General features: G+C 43.8%; 1 protein-coding gene across 6 annotated transcripts in view; it reads right to left on the reverse strand.

Moving 5' to 3' along the window:
* The window catches only part of AFF3 (ALF transcription elongation factor 3), a 631,738-nt gene that overhangs the window by 96,157 nt on the left and 516,770 nt on the right, over positions 1-18,811 (reverse strand). For 3 of the 6 annotated variants that reach the window (XM_059891654.1, XM_059891652.1, XM_059891651.1), the window contains one exon: positions 4,966-5,003. In XM_059891654.1, the coding sequence (XP_059747637.1) occupies positions 4,966-5,003 (38 nt within the window). Of the gene's footprint in view, positions 1-4,965; positions 5,007-18,811 lie in introns of all 6 variants that reach the window. The other 3 variants (XM_059891653.1, XM_002691147.7, XM_024999315.2) reach the window with 1 other exon arrangement.

Raw genomic sequence — 18,811 nt, forward strand, 5'->3', positions numbered from 1 at the left:
TAATGGAAAGGGGAGAGTCGATGGGTGAGATTTATTTGAGGAAGGGCAAGATTGAGGCGAGCAGATGCACGAGGCTAATGGGGGCTTTCTCTTTACAGAGTCAGCACCTCTGGACTCTGGACCGTGAGGCGCCCGGCGCAGGTGACAGGCTGCTTCTCCCCACGGCCCGCCGGCACCAGCCCAGGGCCCGCTGTGCACACAAGGTACTTCAATGGAGCCTCGTGGCATCAGTGAATAAATCAACGGCAGTTGTTTAGATTCCAGTATAAATGGATCTTGGACCTGAGATACTGCCAGATGGGCAGACCAGGTTACAGTCTGGTGATGCGTCTCCAAGGCTGTAAAAACGGAGCCATTTCTGGAGTCGCAGGCTGACATTTCAGAAGATGATTACATGCACAGTTTAACCATACGGCCATTCATGTCCTCCTAGCCCCACGGCCTTAACAACTGTTTTCATGTTGGCTTTCTTGCTTGTTCCTTTTTTTTTCTTCCCAAAGTTAAGCACAATCTTTCCCCTGCCCCTCCTCAGCTTCTCATCTTTCTAGCTGAATGTGATTTATTCATATGAAATTATGCTCCATTTTTATAAAACCCAAGTTACTGCAAATGAAGCTGGAGGTTTCACAGAAAATATTAATTCCTGATCTACGGCTATAAAGCATCCTGGCTCGCTCTGCAGCAGCTCTGCTACTCCGAGATGGATGGAAGCGGTCCAAGGGGATGATTAACTTCTCAGCCCTGCCAGCTGCCTAGTACCCCTCTTGCCCTGGATTTCCAGATTGACCCCCAGCTCCTCTGCCAACGTGCAGTTGCTCAGCTTGATAAATCACATGAATCCTTTTTCTGATCACAGTTAGGTACTATTCACTAGTTAGGAAGGGAAGCTAATGGTATTCAGAGGCACTCTCCATACTGCACACACACCCTGTTTTCTCCTGATAGCATTCTTCATATTCTCCACATTACCGGTGACGCGGCACCTAAGACGTGCCTTTAGAAATGATCCACTGGCCAATTAATCCCAATTCTTCTCTGCCTCTCTCTGCCCCACCCAGCACAATGGTCTGTAGGAAGACGAGATCCTCGAGAGACACATTATAAGTGGGTAAGTAAGAAGGAGCATGTCTCTTTGCAAAGGGTGGTTTTCTTGTCATTGACTGGCTTATCTTGTTGAGAACTTTGCCACCTCTTCCTGATCTTTGCTTTTCTGTTATTTGGGGGCATTGGCAGGCCTCTGTAGCAAGCCAGCTGCCTCTCAACAGCATAAAACTGACAGATGAAAAATTCTGTAGCCATCAGGAGAAAAGAACAAAACCTACCCACCCCATCTTCACTCACCCTTCCCATCACTGCAGGTGGCACGGATGAATTGGGTCAAAGCCTGTCTGGGCTTGGAGTACTTGGGGTATTTTTGTTGAGCCATAAATTAAGCCCATCACTCAGGCAAAACCAAAGAAGGCAACAGGTTTTTCTTGGATGTTTTTTAAATTTTAGTAACGACAATATCACAGTTTGTTTTTGTTTTTTTTTTAAATATATTTTTGGCCTGACAGTGTGTCATGTAGGTTCCTAGTTCCCTGACCAGGGATCAAACCTGCTCCCTGTTGCATTGGAACTTCAGAGTCCTAACCACTGGACCACCAGGGAAGCCCTGGCAATATCAGAGATTTAATTGATCAATGTTGTATATTGATTGGCTTTCCCAGTGACTCTGCAGTAAAGAATCCACCTGCAATGCAGAAACTGCAGCAGAAACAGGTTCGATCCCTGGGTTAGGAAGATTCCCTGGAGGAGGGTATGGCAATCCACTCAAGTATTCTTGCCTGGAGAATTCCATGGACAGAGGATCCTGGTGGGCTACAGTCCACAGGGTTGCAAAGAGTCGGACATGACTGAAGTGACTTAGCATGCATGCACGTGTATTGATTACAGAGAACTCACTGCACTTCAAAGCATTATGGTCTCAACTGTCAGATGTTGGGTTTCTGCTAAAATGTTCCTGGAAACCAGGAAGCTGAAACAATGAAAAGACAGACAAGACTGACCTTCAGAAAACATCCGGATGTCCTCCACACTCTGACATTCCATGTAGATGAGATTTCTACCTGACCTTAGAAAGGAAAGAGCAAAGCCTATCCTGTGAAGGGAGACTTTCTTACGGGGAAGCAGAGGACAACTGGCTTCCTTCAGTGTAGACTCACCCCCCTCCAACAACCCACAGCAGGTAAATCACATTCCATCATCAGGCTGTTCATCTTGAGGCAAAACGACTCTGGTCCTGGATCAGATGTCCTGTGTTCACCAGGTAAAGGGATGGACATGGGATCACACGGGGGCAAGCGAGCCGGACCCTCAGTGTCACGTGGTGATGGGACACAAACCAGCACGGGCTTTCTGTGCAGCCCCCCAGTCCCAGCACGCAGGGAGCAGCCGTGAGGGCCCCAAAGCGCTTCTTCTAGAGCAGAAACACGAGTGCCTAATCACCATGGAATTTTACATCAAGAGGTGACAACAGGCTGAAAAAATAAAAAGTTTAGGAAACCAGAATGGTTTGTGTGAATGGATGTAGAAATGATTACCACCAGGCCGTAGGGAGTCTGAGGTATGGGGTCAGACCTCTACTTTGGGAAGGTCACAGCCTGGGGTTGTGGGGGGATTTTTACTTAATTCCATTCCCACCCTGAGGCAGTTCCTGCAACAAAAGAATTCTAGGCAAGTCATACAGTGGTTGGACCCAGAGTCACATTTCTCATTTTCTAGAAAAGGCTAGTTTACTCCACAGAATACGTAACATGACAAAAAATGACATCTGTCATGTGATAAGCTAGCATTCTCTAATTTAAGAACCTGGAAAACATGAGTCCAGTTAATTCAGTAGGCGTTACAAGTCCTTATTTTGAAGAAGGGTGTTTTAACTGTATCTCCCAACAATTACAGATATTTCTCACTCACGGAAATACTCGTGTGGCCCTGAATTAACAGAAAACAGAGAACAGGAGGTGAAGGCAACTCATTGCTTTGAAAGGCACCGGGTTCCTCGCACTTTGAGCAGGCAAACTGTAGATTTAGAGGGAGATGCTCAGTTACATTTGAAGATAGAGAAATTCGTAAGAAGAGCAGTGACGATGGGAACGTCTGTTTCCAGGCAATGGACTTTTTTCCTTACAGTTTCTGCACTTAGTGGTTATATAACAGCAAGGGCTAAGATTCTAACTTTCGAGTCAATTATTGGGCTTCAGGAGAAGTTTTTGAGAAGATCAGAAAATGTCAAAGGCAATAGTGCTGCTCATCATGAAAGTCCACGCCCATCTTCTACCCAGGACAGAGTCATGTGTCTTTGGGGGAGAAGCCTTAGAATATACCAGTCCTAGTTTCTGATGACTTGTCTTTGTATCCACAACCATGTCTTCAAAGGGAGTCCATATTTTTAAAAAATAGTTCTTGATTCATTCTACCAAAGGCCATAAAGAGATTTTGTGTCTCTTTAGTCGTTTTATTGAAATGTAATTGATATACCATAAAGTTCACCCATTTAAAGCATGCAATTTAGTTGTTTTTATTATATTTACTGGGTTGTGAAATCATCACCACAATCTAATTCTACATAATTTTTATCATCCCAGAAAGAAACCTTGTTACCACTGGCAATGGTATAACATTGTAAACTGTGGGCTTTCTCTTGCTTCTCAATGTGTTTTGTTGAAGGAATCACTTAAGGAGAAGAGTCAAAGGGAAAAAAGAAACACGTCGAGAAAAGGAATTAATGTGTCAGATTTTAAATGTGTTTTGATCCAGTCCCTCTCCTCCTCCTACCAACAGACTCAGAGGTGGTATGGTTACCAGCTTTTGGGAAAGTCACAGAAGCAACCCCAGAAGATGACGTGGCAGCCACTCTCAGAGCACACAGGCTTGTGTGGCTGTCATGGGGAAGACTTTTCAACTGAAATCACAACACTGCAGCTCAGCCCGCCACCACTGAGAAAATGCTTTTCATCTATGTGCATGGATAATTCGCCTAAGTGACAGATTTTTCCTTGGAGAGGCACTGAACTGAGCTGGTTTACACAGGCAATTACTGCTCATTCCACAGAAAAAAAGAACTGGGAAGGAAAGGAGTGGGAGTGATGGTAGCTAGCCAATGCCAAGGTGTCTGCTAGCCTGCTGAGTGGGACGTCTCCTCCAGGTCTTTCTTACTTTGTAAGAACATCACTTGTGGAAAGAAAGAAAACAAGCCTTCGTCTTTACCACCTGATAGTTCTTTAAAACACACACACACACACACACACACACACACATACCCCTTGGCGAATGAGAAATAAAAAACCAACCCAAACCAATAAGTGGTCAAGTCTACTCTAGGAAGTAACTTATTATACAACTCCACTCAACTATCTTTCTACAGCCTTAGAGGCAAAGCAAGATGTGAAATACAGCTTGAGTATGTTTACTGATTAGGTTTCCATATGTCATTCAATAACACAAGTCAGAAAAGAGAAGCCAGAGTGAGGAGGAAAAAGTCAGGCACACAGGACTGGGAACTGGGTTCCGTGCATAAAGTATTTCAAGAGAGAATCTCATCAGAAGATAGACAGCTCTAGGGGGAGTGTCTGACGAGAACACCCCAGAATAAATGAAGTACTTATTGTTGAAAAATGAGCTCCAATCTCAACCAATCCCAAAGTTCAGAATTTACTGCACCATTCAGGACTTTCCTTCCAAGTTTCTTGTCTCCTGTTTCATCGCAAAACGAAGGATTCTCCATACTTTCTATGAAATACAACATGGCGATTTTTGCAGTAATAAACTCCACACATGCATGACAAATCGGAGCATGCAAAATGTTTAACATCCCAGTTCACAGATACTTTAGGGACAAAATCCGATTATGAATTATATGCCACAATAAATAGGGCTCAATGTTTCATAAAGCAATTTATAGTTCATAAAAATGACAAAATGTACCTGTCAGACAGAGCATGGAGGGCCGTTCTCTGGGCTGCCTGCTGGAAGAAAGGGCAGAGATGTTTGTTTAATATTCTGGCTTTTAAATTATGTGCTCAGTGAATACTTAAAAAAAAACCCCTGTGTCACCCACATTTTTTGCCAGGTGGACAAATATGAAACTACTAGTAACAGAGTAGAGAACCCTTTTGTATTACTAGGAATATTAGAAAATGAACATTTCTGAAGTTAACTGAAGCCCCTACCTGGGCACACCTGCCACCAGGGGGCGAGCTTGAGGAGGTTGGACACAGCACCAGTCAGACCTATTTCATTTTTACTTCCTGAAATCATTTTTTAACACTATTTTATTCTAGTTTCCTGTAAGAAAAGGACCTGTTTTGGTTCCTTTGCAGTTACATTCCCAACGAAGGTATAATTTTACTCCCAGTTTTCAGATTTATTGATAAAGTCATCACAACTGGATATTGGAACATTGACTGGCTTTGAGATGATATTAGGTGATTATCGATATGTTTTAGACACAGTTAACATAATTTCACACGCTAGTAAAGTAATGCTCAAAATTCTCCAAGCCAGGCTTCAGCAATACGTGAACCGTGAACTTCCTGATGTTCAAGCTGGTTTTAGAAAAGGCAGAGGAATCAGAGATCAAATTGCCAACATCCGCTGGATCATCAAAAAAACAAGAAAGTTCCAGAAAAACATCTATTTCTGCTTTATTGACTATGCCAAAGCCTTTGACTGTGTGGATCACATTAAACTGTGGAAAATTCTGAAAGAGATAGGAATACCAGACCACCTGATCTGCCTCTTGAGAAACCTATATGCAGGTCAGGAAGTAACAGAACTGGACATGGAACAACAGACTGGTTCCAAATAGGAAAAGGAGTACATCAAGGCTGTATATTGTCACCCTGCTTATTTAACTTCTATGCAGAGTACATCATGAGAAACACTGGACTGGAAGAAGCACAAGCTGGAATCAAGATTGCTGGGAGAAACATCAATAACCTCAGATATGCAGATGACACCACCCTTATGGCAGAAAGTGAAGAGGAACTAAAGAGCCTCTTGGTGAAGGTGAAAGAGGAGAGTGAAAAAGTTGGCTTAAAGCTCAACATTCAGAAAACTAAGATCATGGCATCTAGTCCCATCACTTCATGGCAGATAGATGAGGAAACAGTGGAAACAGTGTCAGACTTTATTTTGGGGGGCTCCAAAATGCAGATGGTGATTGCAGCCATGAAATTAAAAGACGCTTACTCCTTGGAAAGAAAGTTATGACCAACATAGATAGCATATTGAAAAGCAGAGACGTTACTTTGCCAACAAAGGTCCGTCTAGTCAAGGCTATGGTTTTTCCAGTAGTCATGTATGGATGTGAGAGTTGGACTGTGAAGAAAGCTGAGCACAGAATAATTGATGCTTTTGAACTGTGGTGTTGGAGAAGACTCTTGAGAGTCCCTTGGACTGCAAGGAGATCCAACCAGTCCATTCTAAAGGAGATCGGTCCTGGGTGTTCTTTGGAAGGACTGATGCTAAAGCTGAAACTCCAGTACTTTGGCCACCTCATGTGAAGAGTTGACTCACTGGAAAAGACTCTGATGCTGGGAGGGATTGGGGGCAGGAGGAGAAGGGGATGACAGAGGATGAGATGGCTGGATGGCATCACCGACTCGATGAACGTGAGTTTGAGTGAACTCCGGGAGTTGGTGATGGATAGGGAGGCCTGGCGTGCTGCATTCATGGGGTCGCAAAGAGTCAGACATGACTGAACGACTGAACTGAACTGAACATAATTTCTAAAGAGTCTTTTGGAGATTCACATTGAAATATCTATGAATGCAATTACATGATGTTGGTATTTAAAATAATATAACCAGATGGGAGAGAGAGGGGGTGGGCATATAAATGAAACGAGACAGCCTTGGGTGGATGACTCTTGAAGCTAGCTGATGAGCACATTGGGGGAATATTACAGTATTCTGGGAAATTTTGTATGTGTTTTAAAATTTCCATAATAAAAAAAGAAAAAAGAAAATAAGGAGGCCTCCACCTCTCCTTCAGATTCTCCCAGTTTCTCACTCACTTTCCCTTTCCTGTTCTTTTTTTTTTTTGCCCACTTGGCTTCCCCCGAATCTATGGAAGGCAGAGAGCACACTCTCTTCTCTGATGAGAAGTCACACGGGGAGGGGATCAAAGTGTGGCCTCAAAGACCAAGGCCTCCTCAGGGTCCACACAGGAGACAAGGAGTGTACATGGTCCGTCTTCACTTTTGACCCAACAGGTGTCAAGGTTTACTGTTTATCAGAGACAATAAGGTCTCCCATGCTCTTCTTCTTCACAGGAGGCAGACAAAATAGAATCTTCAGATTAGAAGAAAGGACACATCAGTACCATTATCCCTATTACAGAAACAAAAGATAACCCTTGGTGATAGTAGCATGTCCTTGGATCAGGCAGTCAGACCAACACTTACTGAATTCCTGCTACACAGAGGATGACTGCCCTGGGCGCTAAGGGATGCAAAGGCAAAAGCAGAAGTGGTCACTGTCCTGGACAAGCTGAGTCTCCAGAGAGTTAGAACGGAGGTCCAGGGATGACTTGCAGACATTGATGAGATAACATGCAAATAAAACGGTGAAGCAGGAGCCAGTCCAATATTGTAAAGCAATTATTCTCCAATTAAAAATAATTTTTTAAAAAAGGACAGAGCTAAGAAGGACAGACTAGGGACAGACAGCTAAGAAGGACAGAGCTAAGAAGGGGTGGACATGAGTGATGACTAATGGCTGGTGGATCTTTAGTCACTCAGTCGTGTCTGACTCTTTGTGACCCACCGACTGTAGCCCACCAGGACTCTCTGGTAAGAACACTGGAGTGGATTCCTATTTCCTTCTCCAGGGGATCTTCCTGACCCAGGGATTGAACCTGGGTCTCCTGTACTGCAAGCAGATTCTTTACCGTCTGAGCCACCAGGGTTCTACAGATCCTCAAACAGTGTGTGGAGTGGATAACAGGTGCTCTGGGAATATCTGCAGAGTGAACGCCAACAAAGACATCACTTAGGGGGTCCTTCTCACAGAACTGTGGTCCGGGGGGCGGGGGCCCTGCTGGTCTTGGGCTAGATGGCAGAGAAAGGGCCTGTCTGAGCCCCCAGCAGTGCTTCTCACCTGGGCTCCCCTCGCCCCAGTGCCAAGAGCGTCTGGGTTTGAGTTGGGCGTGTTCCTGTGTGTCACACTCACGAGGGGCTCACTACTGGCGTTTAGCGCCTGCCCCGAGGGTGCTAACAACTTTTAAAAGTCAGGAGCATCCCTGGTAGAATCAGAAACTCTCCCCTTAAAATGACAAGGACGTCTCTGTGGAGACACTGCAGCAAAGTAGAAACGAAAGGCAGATTTGAAAGGAAGAAGCCAGGGAACATGAGCTCTGGGCTCAGCACCAGGGACGGAAAATGATACGAGAAACTTAGATAAGTCTGCAAGTGACACAGCCACAGTGAGTTAGAAAAAAACATAACATCTGTTGAACTGGGAGTGGAGAGTCTTATGCCCTGGGACAGGCTCTGCCTTTTATTTATATTATGGACCTGTATTCTGGTCCTCAACCCAGACCTTGGTTTTCAAACGACCTTTCCCTCCCTGAATGGATGCTGAGGGAGCCAGTCGAGGTCCAGGTCCTGGGGACAATCCGAGGGGCAGCTGCCCCTTCCTCCCTTCCTGGATTCCAGGCAGTGAAAGCCCGAGTGTCCTGGCATTCTAGGGTCATGTCACCCATTCAAGACAGGAAACAAGAATGTGCGCTGTGCTTTCTCTTCATGGGGACATGTGAGGGAGCGGAATGAGGCAGGGGGAGGAGGTGAGAGGCTGGTGCAAGGTCTGGAGTCCAGGCTCCCCCAGGACACCGCAGAGGAGGCACACCCTTCTCTCTCCTCTCTCTCCTTCCTCTGTGAGGGCCGCCCCAGAAGCACATTCACAGAACACTCAGCTGGTGCCGGGCAGCCACGGTTGTTCCCTGGTTCCCTCCTAAGGGGGTCTCTCCTCACTCGGCAAGATGGCCTTCAAGTTGGAAGGTATCCCTGAAAAGAACTTCAGTCACTCCTGACTCTGTTGGGCTAAGTATACAAAAAAGCATCTGGAACTCCCCAGAGGAAAGATGGCATATGTTATTAGCACAGTCTCTCCGCATCGCCTCAGTAGGAGGTGTGGGAGATGGACTCGTCCTGGAATAACAAAAATCACAGGAGATGCGACTAAAAGTTCAACAGAAATCTCCCGCGTGGCATCTGAATCTTCCTCCAGCCCTGGATGTCAATTTTTTAAAAAGTCTATTGATTCCTTCCTCTCCTGCCTGCAAATACTTCCCACTGGCTTTTGTGATAAGGAAAACACAGTGCTTGTTGATGTGTGGTCTATGGAAGATGACTTAAGAAGCAAAAGCAAAGCAAAACAAACCCCCAACAGAAAACTCAGATGCCCGTCACTAGAATACCTACGAATGGGTGCTTCCCAGGTGGTAGCACCTGCTGAGAATAAGTCCATAGGACTGATGTGGGCGAGGCCTCTAATGCAAGCTGAGCTGAAGCTGGTAGCAAGGGCTGCAGATAGACATGACCCTGGGACCAACAGGTCCTTCCAGGCTTAGACATCCTGCACCTCACCCATCACTCTGCAGTCTGTCCACACAACTGCATGCTCCACTATTTTTAATGCCTGCTTTTAATTTGTAGTTATTCCCCATCATTAAAAACTTAACAGAAGATGGCTCATCATCCATCAAGAAAGGAGATGAGAATATCTTAAATGTTTTAAATAACTCCTTGAGAAAAAAACCCTTATGGCATGAAAACTCTATGTTATATGCCAGAGCAAAGACCACCAACTTTTTTTTTTTTTTGCCTTAAACTTTGGCAGTTGCATACTATTTTATTTTACTGTTGGAAAATAATAAAATAAATAAACATTGGAATTAAACAGCAGAGAAAAATTACTTAGGTGACTCATGATTGAAGCCTGAAAAACTACTCATAGTAAACTAGATGAATTGCCCACTTTCCTTTTCTTAAGACTTGTACATTACACAACCGTATTTCTCTCTTCCTAAATCATCATCTTCTCTTGTAACTTTCTTTTTATTCAGCTCTCAGCAGAATAGATTGAGAGGGTTAAGAGCATGCATCATTGACTTTCCTGAGTTCATTACTCATTCATGAATGACTCTGAAGGGTAAGTCTATGAGTCAAAACAAGTTTTCTGCCAGAAATAATCATTTTCTAGGTTCTCTTCAAGCAATGACATCTTTTCTGTCTTTATTATAGGAAGCTGCTGCTTGGGAGCCTAATCAGTAGACTTGCAGGTTTCAGTGTACACTAGATGAGTTACCAGTCACAATCTGTTATCGATGGGAAGTTAAAGAGGAAATTAAGTGCTCTTACTGTAACTGGGTAGAGTGGTGAACAAGTTCATGGATACTGGAGTGGGGAGAAAACAAAGGGAAAAGACTGGAATTCAGAGAGGCCTCAGCAAGATCCAGTTTCTTTCTTATTGACAGAAACAGAACATGTGGGCAGAACCATAAAGCAATCTGATGTACCTGTTATGTGCAGGTACTGGGCTCGGCGTGGGTGACGGTCACAACAGACAAGGCTTTCGCAACACTGTACTTGGAACCTCCAGGTGAGCCAGATGCAAACAGTTAAACACGCAGAAGCATTCTAGATGACGAGGGCTATGGACAAAGGGGATGGGAGCTGTGAACCAGAATGTGAAGGGTCCTTGTTTGGGATGAATGTACAAGAAAGGCTCTCTAAGGAGGGGTAACATTGTTGAATAAGAAAAGCATGAATGCAGAAGGAGGAAGGGACAACTGTTTAGTAGCAGAGGCCCGAGGCAGGCCTGGATCCCTGCTTAGTTGAGGAGCTACAGCAAGGTTGCTGTCAGGCACGTTAGTGAGCGGTGGAGACAGTGGAAGGTTGTGGAGGTCAGGTTAAGGATTTTGGACATTATCCACAGCACTATGAAGTCACTGAAAGGTTGACATGAGGGGAAGCTGAGAGAAGGATGTGTGGGACCTGACTGTATGTTCTTTGCAACTTTCGGTGAATCTGTAATTTAAAGAAAAAGAGTAGGGAGAAAGGCAATATGTCTTACACTTTTCAAATACCCCTCTGCCTTCTGTGTGGCAAATGGATTGGGACAGGAAGGGACAAAGTTGAAGGTCACTTGCAGTGATCCAGGTAAGGGAAGTGCATGGGAGCAGTGGAGATGGAGAGAGTTCATGGTACATTTTGGAGGTAGGCTTGAAGAAGTAGTGACTGACTGAATGTTGGGGGTGGGGGCCGTCAGCAATGAGTCCCAGGTTCCTGGCATGAGCATGTGGTATGGATGGAGAACCACTGACGTGGACAGGCAAGATGGGGCGGAAGCAGGACAAAGGCAGAGTTTAGGTCTGGGTATGTAAAAAACTCTAATTCGAAAAGATGCATGCACCCCAGTGTTCACGGCAGCACTGTTCACAATAGTCAAGACATGCAAACAGCCTAAATGTCCATTACCAGATGGATGGATAAAGAAGAAATGGTACGCGTATATGATAGAATATTACTCAGCCACCAAAAAGAATGGAACTTTGCCGTTGGCAGTAACATGGATGGGCTTGGAAGGCATTATGCTTAGTGAAGTTATGTCAGATAGAGAGAGACAAATATTGTATGATGTCACTTACACACGGACTCTAAAACATTCAAGAAACTAGTGAATATAACAGAAAGGAAACACACCCAGATATAGAGCACAAAGTAGTGGTTACCAGGGGGAGGGAGGCGGGGGAGGTTAAATGACTGGGTGTAAGATAGGCTCAAGGAGGTATTGTACAACATGGGGAATACAGCCGATATTTGTCAGTAACTGCAAATGGAAAGTAACTTTTAAAACTGCATTTAAGGAATCTCCACACTGTTCTCCATAGTGGCTGTACTAGTTTGCATTCCCACCAACAGTGTAAGAGGGTTCCCTTTTCTCCACACCCTCTCCAGCATTTATTATTTGTAGACTTTTGGATTGCAGCCATTCTGACTGGTGTGAGATGGTACCTCATTGTGGTTTTAATGTGCATTTCTCTGATAATGAGTGATGTTGAGCATCTTTTCATGTGTTTGTTAGCCATCTGTATGTCTTCTTTGGAGAAATGTCTATTTAGTTCTTTGGCCCATTTTTTGATTGGGTCATTTATTTTTCTGGAGTTGAGCTGTAGGAGTTGCTTGTATATTTTTGAGATTAGTTGTTTGTCAGTTGCTTCATTTGCTATTATTTTCTCCCATTCTGAAGGCTGTCTTTTCACCTTGCTAATAGTTTCCTTTGATGTGCAGAAGCTTTTAAGGTTAATTAGGTCCCATTTGTTTATTTTTGCTTTTATTTCCAATATTCTGGGAGGTGGGTCATAGAGGATCCTGCTGTGATGTATGTCAGAGAGTGTTTTGCCTATGTTCTCCTCTAGGAGTTTTATAGTTTCTGGTCTTACGTTTAGATCTTTAATCCATTTTGAGTTTATTTTTGTGTATGGTGTTAGAAAGTGCTCTAGTTTCATTCTTTTACAAGTGGTTGACCAGATTTCCCAGCACCACTTGTTAAAGAGATTGTCTTTAGTCCATTGTATATTCTTGCCTCCTTTGTCAAAGATAAGGTGTCTGGTCTAAGAGAAGCAGATCTAGACTCCAGCCGGGGAGCACACACTTCTATCTGCACTTCAAGTGGGCATGACCTCCATCTGCTACACAGCGTCAGGTTTATGACCAGGACAGTCAAGGAGGTACCACTGCAGCAGTAATTACAATCGCATCCCATCATTGTGTTAGGCTTGCCTCCACATTTAATTACTTGAATAAACACGATCACAGCTAATCTTAGTTCATTTGTGTTTGGCTATTATTGAAGCAGGCTATGAAATTTACACGGACGCTCACATCTTTCTAGGAATTCTGGCTGGTAAGGCCTTAGTATTTTCTTGCCATTCTTCTTCAAGTTGAAACTTGCATTTATTAACTTATTTCCCTGTTTAATTTCCTTCTACCTCTATTAGCACATTTTATGTTTCATTAACTTAATTTTTATGCTGTTGTTTTTCATTTTGGTCCTAGCTGATGAGTGTCTTTAACTTTATGTTGCGAGTTTCCATTTGGTGTTTTCCAATCCATTTAGCAATATTTGCAAGACAAAGGAAAGATCTATTTCTTTTCTTTTCAAGTAATAATGAGTATTTTGCATTTTTAGATTTCTAGAAATGCTGTCTAGGAAGCATTTTGCTCAGTGGACTTTGACCTTATCCTGTACCCTACAGGGGTCAGGCAGAGACAGGCGTGACACTATGATTTATCATCCAAATAAGAACAGTTTTGAGAGTGAAATGGGATGCTAACCAGATGAGTGTCATGGACAAGAGGAGAAAATCCTGCTTTCTTGGGGCACAACATATGGTCACTTGAATAAAGATGACTCTACATATATAAACATGATCAGAATGAGCAGCACAGAATTTCAGGAACTGAGGAACTTGCCAAAAAAAAGCAAACAGCTGAATGTGGTCATTTGTGGACAAACCACCCCGACTCTTGGTGTCTCTTTAAATCAGGTCGGTGCTTCTCCTGTTCTTCCTCCAGCTTGTCTTCTGTTTGGAGTCTGCCTACAACCTGAAGTCCTTTTTATGAAGACTGCCTTGACCACTCAGGCTCCTGTTGACCCTCCAACTCTCAGAGCTCCAGGTCAGAACATGGCTTAGCATTGGGGTCTATTCTTTTCTGGGGAACTTGCCATCTGCTTCACAGGAATTTAGTCTTGGCTAAAACTCAAGCACCCTGAAGATCACTAAAGGCAGAGATCTCAGCTCATCCTCATTCTGCTGGAAAGAGCCTGCCGTGGATGGACAGCACCTGCAGTGGGATTCGAGGTAGGATGTGAATAGTAACTCCTAGTGATAACAAACGCTACTATGCACCACGGCTTCGATTTCAGAGCTTTGCTGAAATGCACTTTTTCCTCTTAGCTGTATGTTCTTTCTCTATTTTACTATCTTGAAAAGCTAGGATACACTTTTCTTTAGAGAAATTTTGACTGGTTGTTTTAACTGCATGGCTTTGATTCGCATGTCTACCAGGGATTACTTTGCCAACAAAGGTCCGTCTAGTCAAGGCTATGGTTTTTCCAGTGGTCATGTATGGATGTGAGAGTTGGACTGTGAAGAAAGCTGAGCACTGAAGAATTGATGCTTTTAAACTGTGGTGTTGGGAGAAGACTCTTGAGAGTCCCTTGGACTGCAAGGAGATCCAACCAGTCCATTCTAAAGAAGATCAGTCCTGGGTGTTCTTTGGAAGGAATGATGCTAAAGCTGAAACTCCAGTACTTTGGCCACCTCATGCGAAGAGTTGACTCATTGGAAAAGACTCTGATGCTGGGAGGGATTGGGGGCAGGAGGAGAAGGGGATGACAGAGGATGAGATGGCTGGATGGCATCACAACTCAATGGACATGAGTTTGAGTGAACTCCGGGAGTTGATGATGGACAGGGGGGCCTGGCGTGCTGCGATTCATGGGGTTGCAAAGAGTTGGACACAACTGAGGAACTGAACTGAACTGAAATGAACCAGGGATTTGATAAAGATAGCAACTGACACTTATTAGTACTTGTTATATCCTGTGGAAAGTGCTGATTAGAGTTGATGATACCAGATGGTCTGCTGGATAACATTATCTTAAAATTTGGATTCTGTTACCAACGTACTGATCTGGGGGCCTACTTAAGGTTGGTGGCCATCCTAACTTGGCAATTCAAACCTTCTGAGAGGGATTAAGAGGCACTCTTGTCTCCAGTGAGCATTTCCAGGACATTTTACTCTAGAGACAACTCTATGAACAATGGTGACATTTGCCATGCTGCCCCTTCTGCATCCAGGAGGGGTTTGCCATCACAAGAGAAGAGTTGGGGGCAGCTGCTAAGGGTTAGGAGAAAGAAGGGAAGTGTGGGGATTGTGTGAGCACACGCCCCAGGGGCTGTCCTCCAACCACAGTGACGGATGTCAGATTCCTCCCAGGAGGCGAGGGCCCCGGGGAGGGCCTGGATGATACAGGCACCTAGAGTGATGGGCCATACAGACCATGAGGGCAATGCCGTGGGTCAGAGAGTCCTGGTGGATTCCTGGGGGAGGTCTATATGGTAAAGCGGGTGGTAAATGGTGCTAAGAGGTCAATCTGTGGTGGGTGGGTAATGGCAGGAAGACCCACAGCCATGCATTAGGCTATTAGTGTGGCAGGGGTTGGGGAGGGTGGGTGGGGGGCGGGCAGAAGCAAGCTGGGTGACACTCAGCTCTTTGCCAGGTCTTGGGGAGCAACTTGTGCTTCAAGAGCTGTGGCATCACTGTCCTAGAGCAAGTAGCCTCTTCTACCTGGGCATCTAGGATTCACTCTATAAAGGACCAGACTGAGGGAGGCTAGATACCAGGTCCTTAAGGACAGGAAGTGGGTACCAGTTACATGACTGAACAACTCTTGGTGCAGTACAAGGTCTACCAACAGCACAGGGCACATAGATACTTGACAAATATAATGTCCCTAGGTGACCAAGACATGATGGTGTTTCTGCCAAAGCCCTGACGGAGGATGGATTAACTTTCTCTCATTCATTCATTCACTCCGTTTGACTTCATTACTAAAAAGATTTGTGTCAGAGGATGAGAACTCAAAATCAGCAACAGATTTAAAAGTCTCTCACAGATTTTAAAGTTTATTCAAGCTTTTGTTAGTATAATTACAAACCAAAGAGGTTTGTTTTTTTTTTTCCCCTTAATTTTAAAAGAATGAGAAAGTCAGTCTTTTGTGTTTAAACAGGCATTACCCTTCAATTGCCAGTTACTCTTTTAGGTAAGTTGTTGTTGTTGTTTAGTCTGTTAAGTCATGTCCAACTCTTCTGTGACCCCATGGACTGCAGCTGGCCAGGTAAGAAGATGTGAAAAATCTTTGCTGAACTATTATTTTGTTAAAAATCAAAATGGCATGCTCTATGTACCTGCTTTCTTACAAGAAATTCATTTTGGGGTTTCCCTGCTGGCTCTAGTTAAGAATCTGCCTGCCGATGCAGGAGACATGGGTTCCATCCCTGGACCTGGGAAGATCCCACATGTATGTGCGTGTGTGTACATGCTCAGTCACTCAGTCATGTCCAATTCTTTGCGGCCCAATGGACTGCAGCCTGCCAGGCTCTTCTGTCCATGAGATTTCTGCGGCAAGAATACTGGAATGGGTTGCCATTTCCTTCTCCAGGAATCTCTTCCACCCAGGGACAGAACCCAAGTCGCTTATGTCTCCTGCAGGGGCAGGTGGGTTCTTTACCACTAGCACCACCAGGGAAGGTCCCACAGGCCATGGAGCCACTAGGACCGAGAACCACAACTACTGAGCCTGTGTTCTGGAGCCTGGGAACCGCAACCAGTGAGCCTGTGTGTGGCAACCCTCAGGCCTGCATGCCCAGAGCCCATGTTGGGCAAGAAGGGAAACCACTGCATCAAGAAGCCTGCACACTGCAAATACAGAGCGGCCCCCACTCGCCACAGCCAGAAAAAGCCTGCACGCAGCAACAAAGACCCAGCACGGCCAAATAATAAATTAATTAAATTAAAAAAAACTTGCAAATTGACCTTGGAATGAATTAAAATGCTGTAAGAAAATGTATAAATGAGCAACATAAAGAAAGTCTGTTCCTCCCCCTTCTTCCTAAAAAAAAAAAAAAAAAGAAAATTCATTTTTTTTCCTTGTGGCATTTTTCAGTAAAAGCTTCTATCAAGGTACTAAATAAGAGACTGTTTTACTCTATGGGACTCCCCATCTCTGGACAGGTGGTAAACCACCAGTCTTTCTTGTCCTTCCCTCTCTGTTGCCCTCTCTCTGCCTCTCTCCCCTAAGTCGCCAGCTCACTATTCTCACCTCCTCCTCTGACTTTTAGATCTATTCTTCTAGTATTAGCTACTTGCCTTTACTTAGACAAATCAATTTTCCGGGTTCTTCCTGTACTCCTCTCCTTTTATTATCTAAGTAAGCCTAAAAAATTCCAGCAATGTAGATGCAAACTTGGAGACTGGGGGAGAGGGGTCAGCTCGGAGAGCACAGGAGTCCTGCACATTTACCTCAGGCCTCACTCTACACCTCGCTTCCATTGGACTATTACTCTTTATAACAAAGAGATGAAGCCCTGAGCCTTTGGAGTGGGAGCACGGACTCCAAGACCCTAGACTACCAGAGAACTAACCCTAGGGAGTGTCAAATAGTGGGAACTCACACAAAGGAATCCACTCGAATACAAGACCCGGCATCACCCACCCACCAGTATCACCCTGTGCAGGACGCTTCATATGAATGACAAACAAAACAAAAATACAAACCCAATCATCAGCAGACGCTGAATGAGACACCACCTCACTCAGCCTTGCCCATCAGAGGAAAAACAAACCAACAGGAAAAAACTCAGCACAAACCTCCCCCTGTACAAAGCTTACACAAACCACTGGACCAAACTTAGGCGGGCAGAAACCAAAAGGAAGAAAGAATTCAACCTTGGAGCCTGGGAAAAGGAGACCTCAAACACAATATGTTTAAAAAAAATAATGAAAAGGCAGAGAAACACTGCACAAATGAAGGAACAAACTAGAAACACAGAAGTCCAAATAAATGAAGAGGATATAGGCAAACTACCTGAAAAAGAATTCAGAATAATGATAGTAAAGATGATCCAAAACCTTGAAAACAGAATGGAGAAAATGCAAGAATCAATTAACAAAGACCTAGAGGAATTAAAGAATAAACAGAGACAAACAACACAATGACTGAAATTTAAAATACTCTAGGAGAAATCAATAGCAGAACATCTGAGGCAGAAGAACGAACCAGTGAGCTGGAAGATAGAATGGTGGAAATAACTTCTGAAGAGCAGAATAAAGTAAAAAGAATGAAAAGAACTGAGGATAGTCCCAGAGACCTCTGGGACAATATCAAATGCACCAACATTCGAATTATAGGGGTCCCAGAAGAAGAAGAGAAAAAGAAAGGGTATGAGAAAAATTTTGAAGAGATTATAGTTGAAAATTTCCCCAACATGGAAAAGGAAATAGTCAAGTGCAAGAGGCACAAAGAGTCCCATACAGGATAAACCCAAGGAGAAACATGCCAAGTCACATAATAATCAAACTAATAAAGACTAAACACAAAGAAAGAATATTAAAAGCAGCAAGGGAAAAGCAACACGTAACCTACAAGGGAAACCCCAAACGTTTAACAGCTGATCTTTCAGCAGAAACTCAGCAGGCCAGAAGGGAATGGCAGGATATATTTAAAGTACTGAAAGGTAAAAATCTACAACCAAGATCACTATACTTGGCAAGGATCTCATTCAAAATTGATGGAGAAATAAAAAGCTTTTCAGACAAGCAAAAGTTAAGAGAATTCAGTACCATCAAACCAGCTTTATAACAAATGTTAAAGGGACTTGTATAGTCAAGAAATACAAGAAAAGAAAAAGATCTACAAAATCAACCCCAAACAATTAAGAAAATGGCAATAGGAACATATATATCGATAATTACTTTAAATGTAAATAGATTAAATGCTTCATCCAAAAGATACAGATTGGCTGAATGAATACAAAAACAAGACCCACATATATATGCTGTCTACAAGAAGCCCACTTCAGACCTAAAGACACATATAGGATGAAAGTGAGAGGATGGAAAAATATATTCCATGCAAATGGGAAGCAAAAGAAAGCTGGAGTAGCAATCCTCATATCAGACAAAATAGACCTTAAAATA

Source organism: Bos taurus, chromosome 11 (assembly GCF_002263795.3).
Source record: "Bos taurus isolate L1 Dominette 01449 registration number 42190680 breed Hereford chromosome 11, ARS-UCD2.0, whole genome shotgun sequence".
Lineage (NCBI taxonomy): Eukaryota > Metazoa > Chordata > Mammalia > Artiodactyla > Bovidae > Bos > Bos taurus.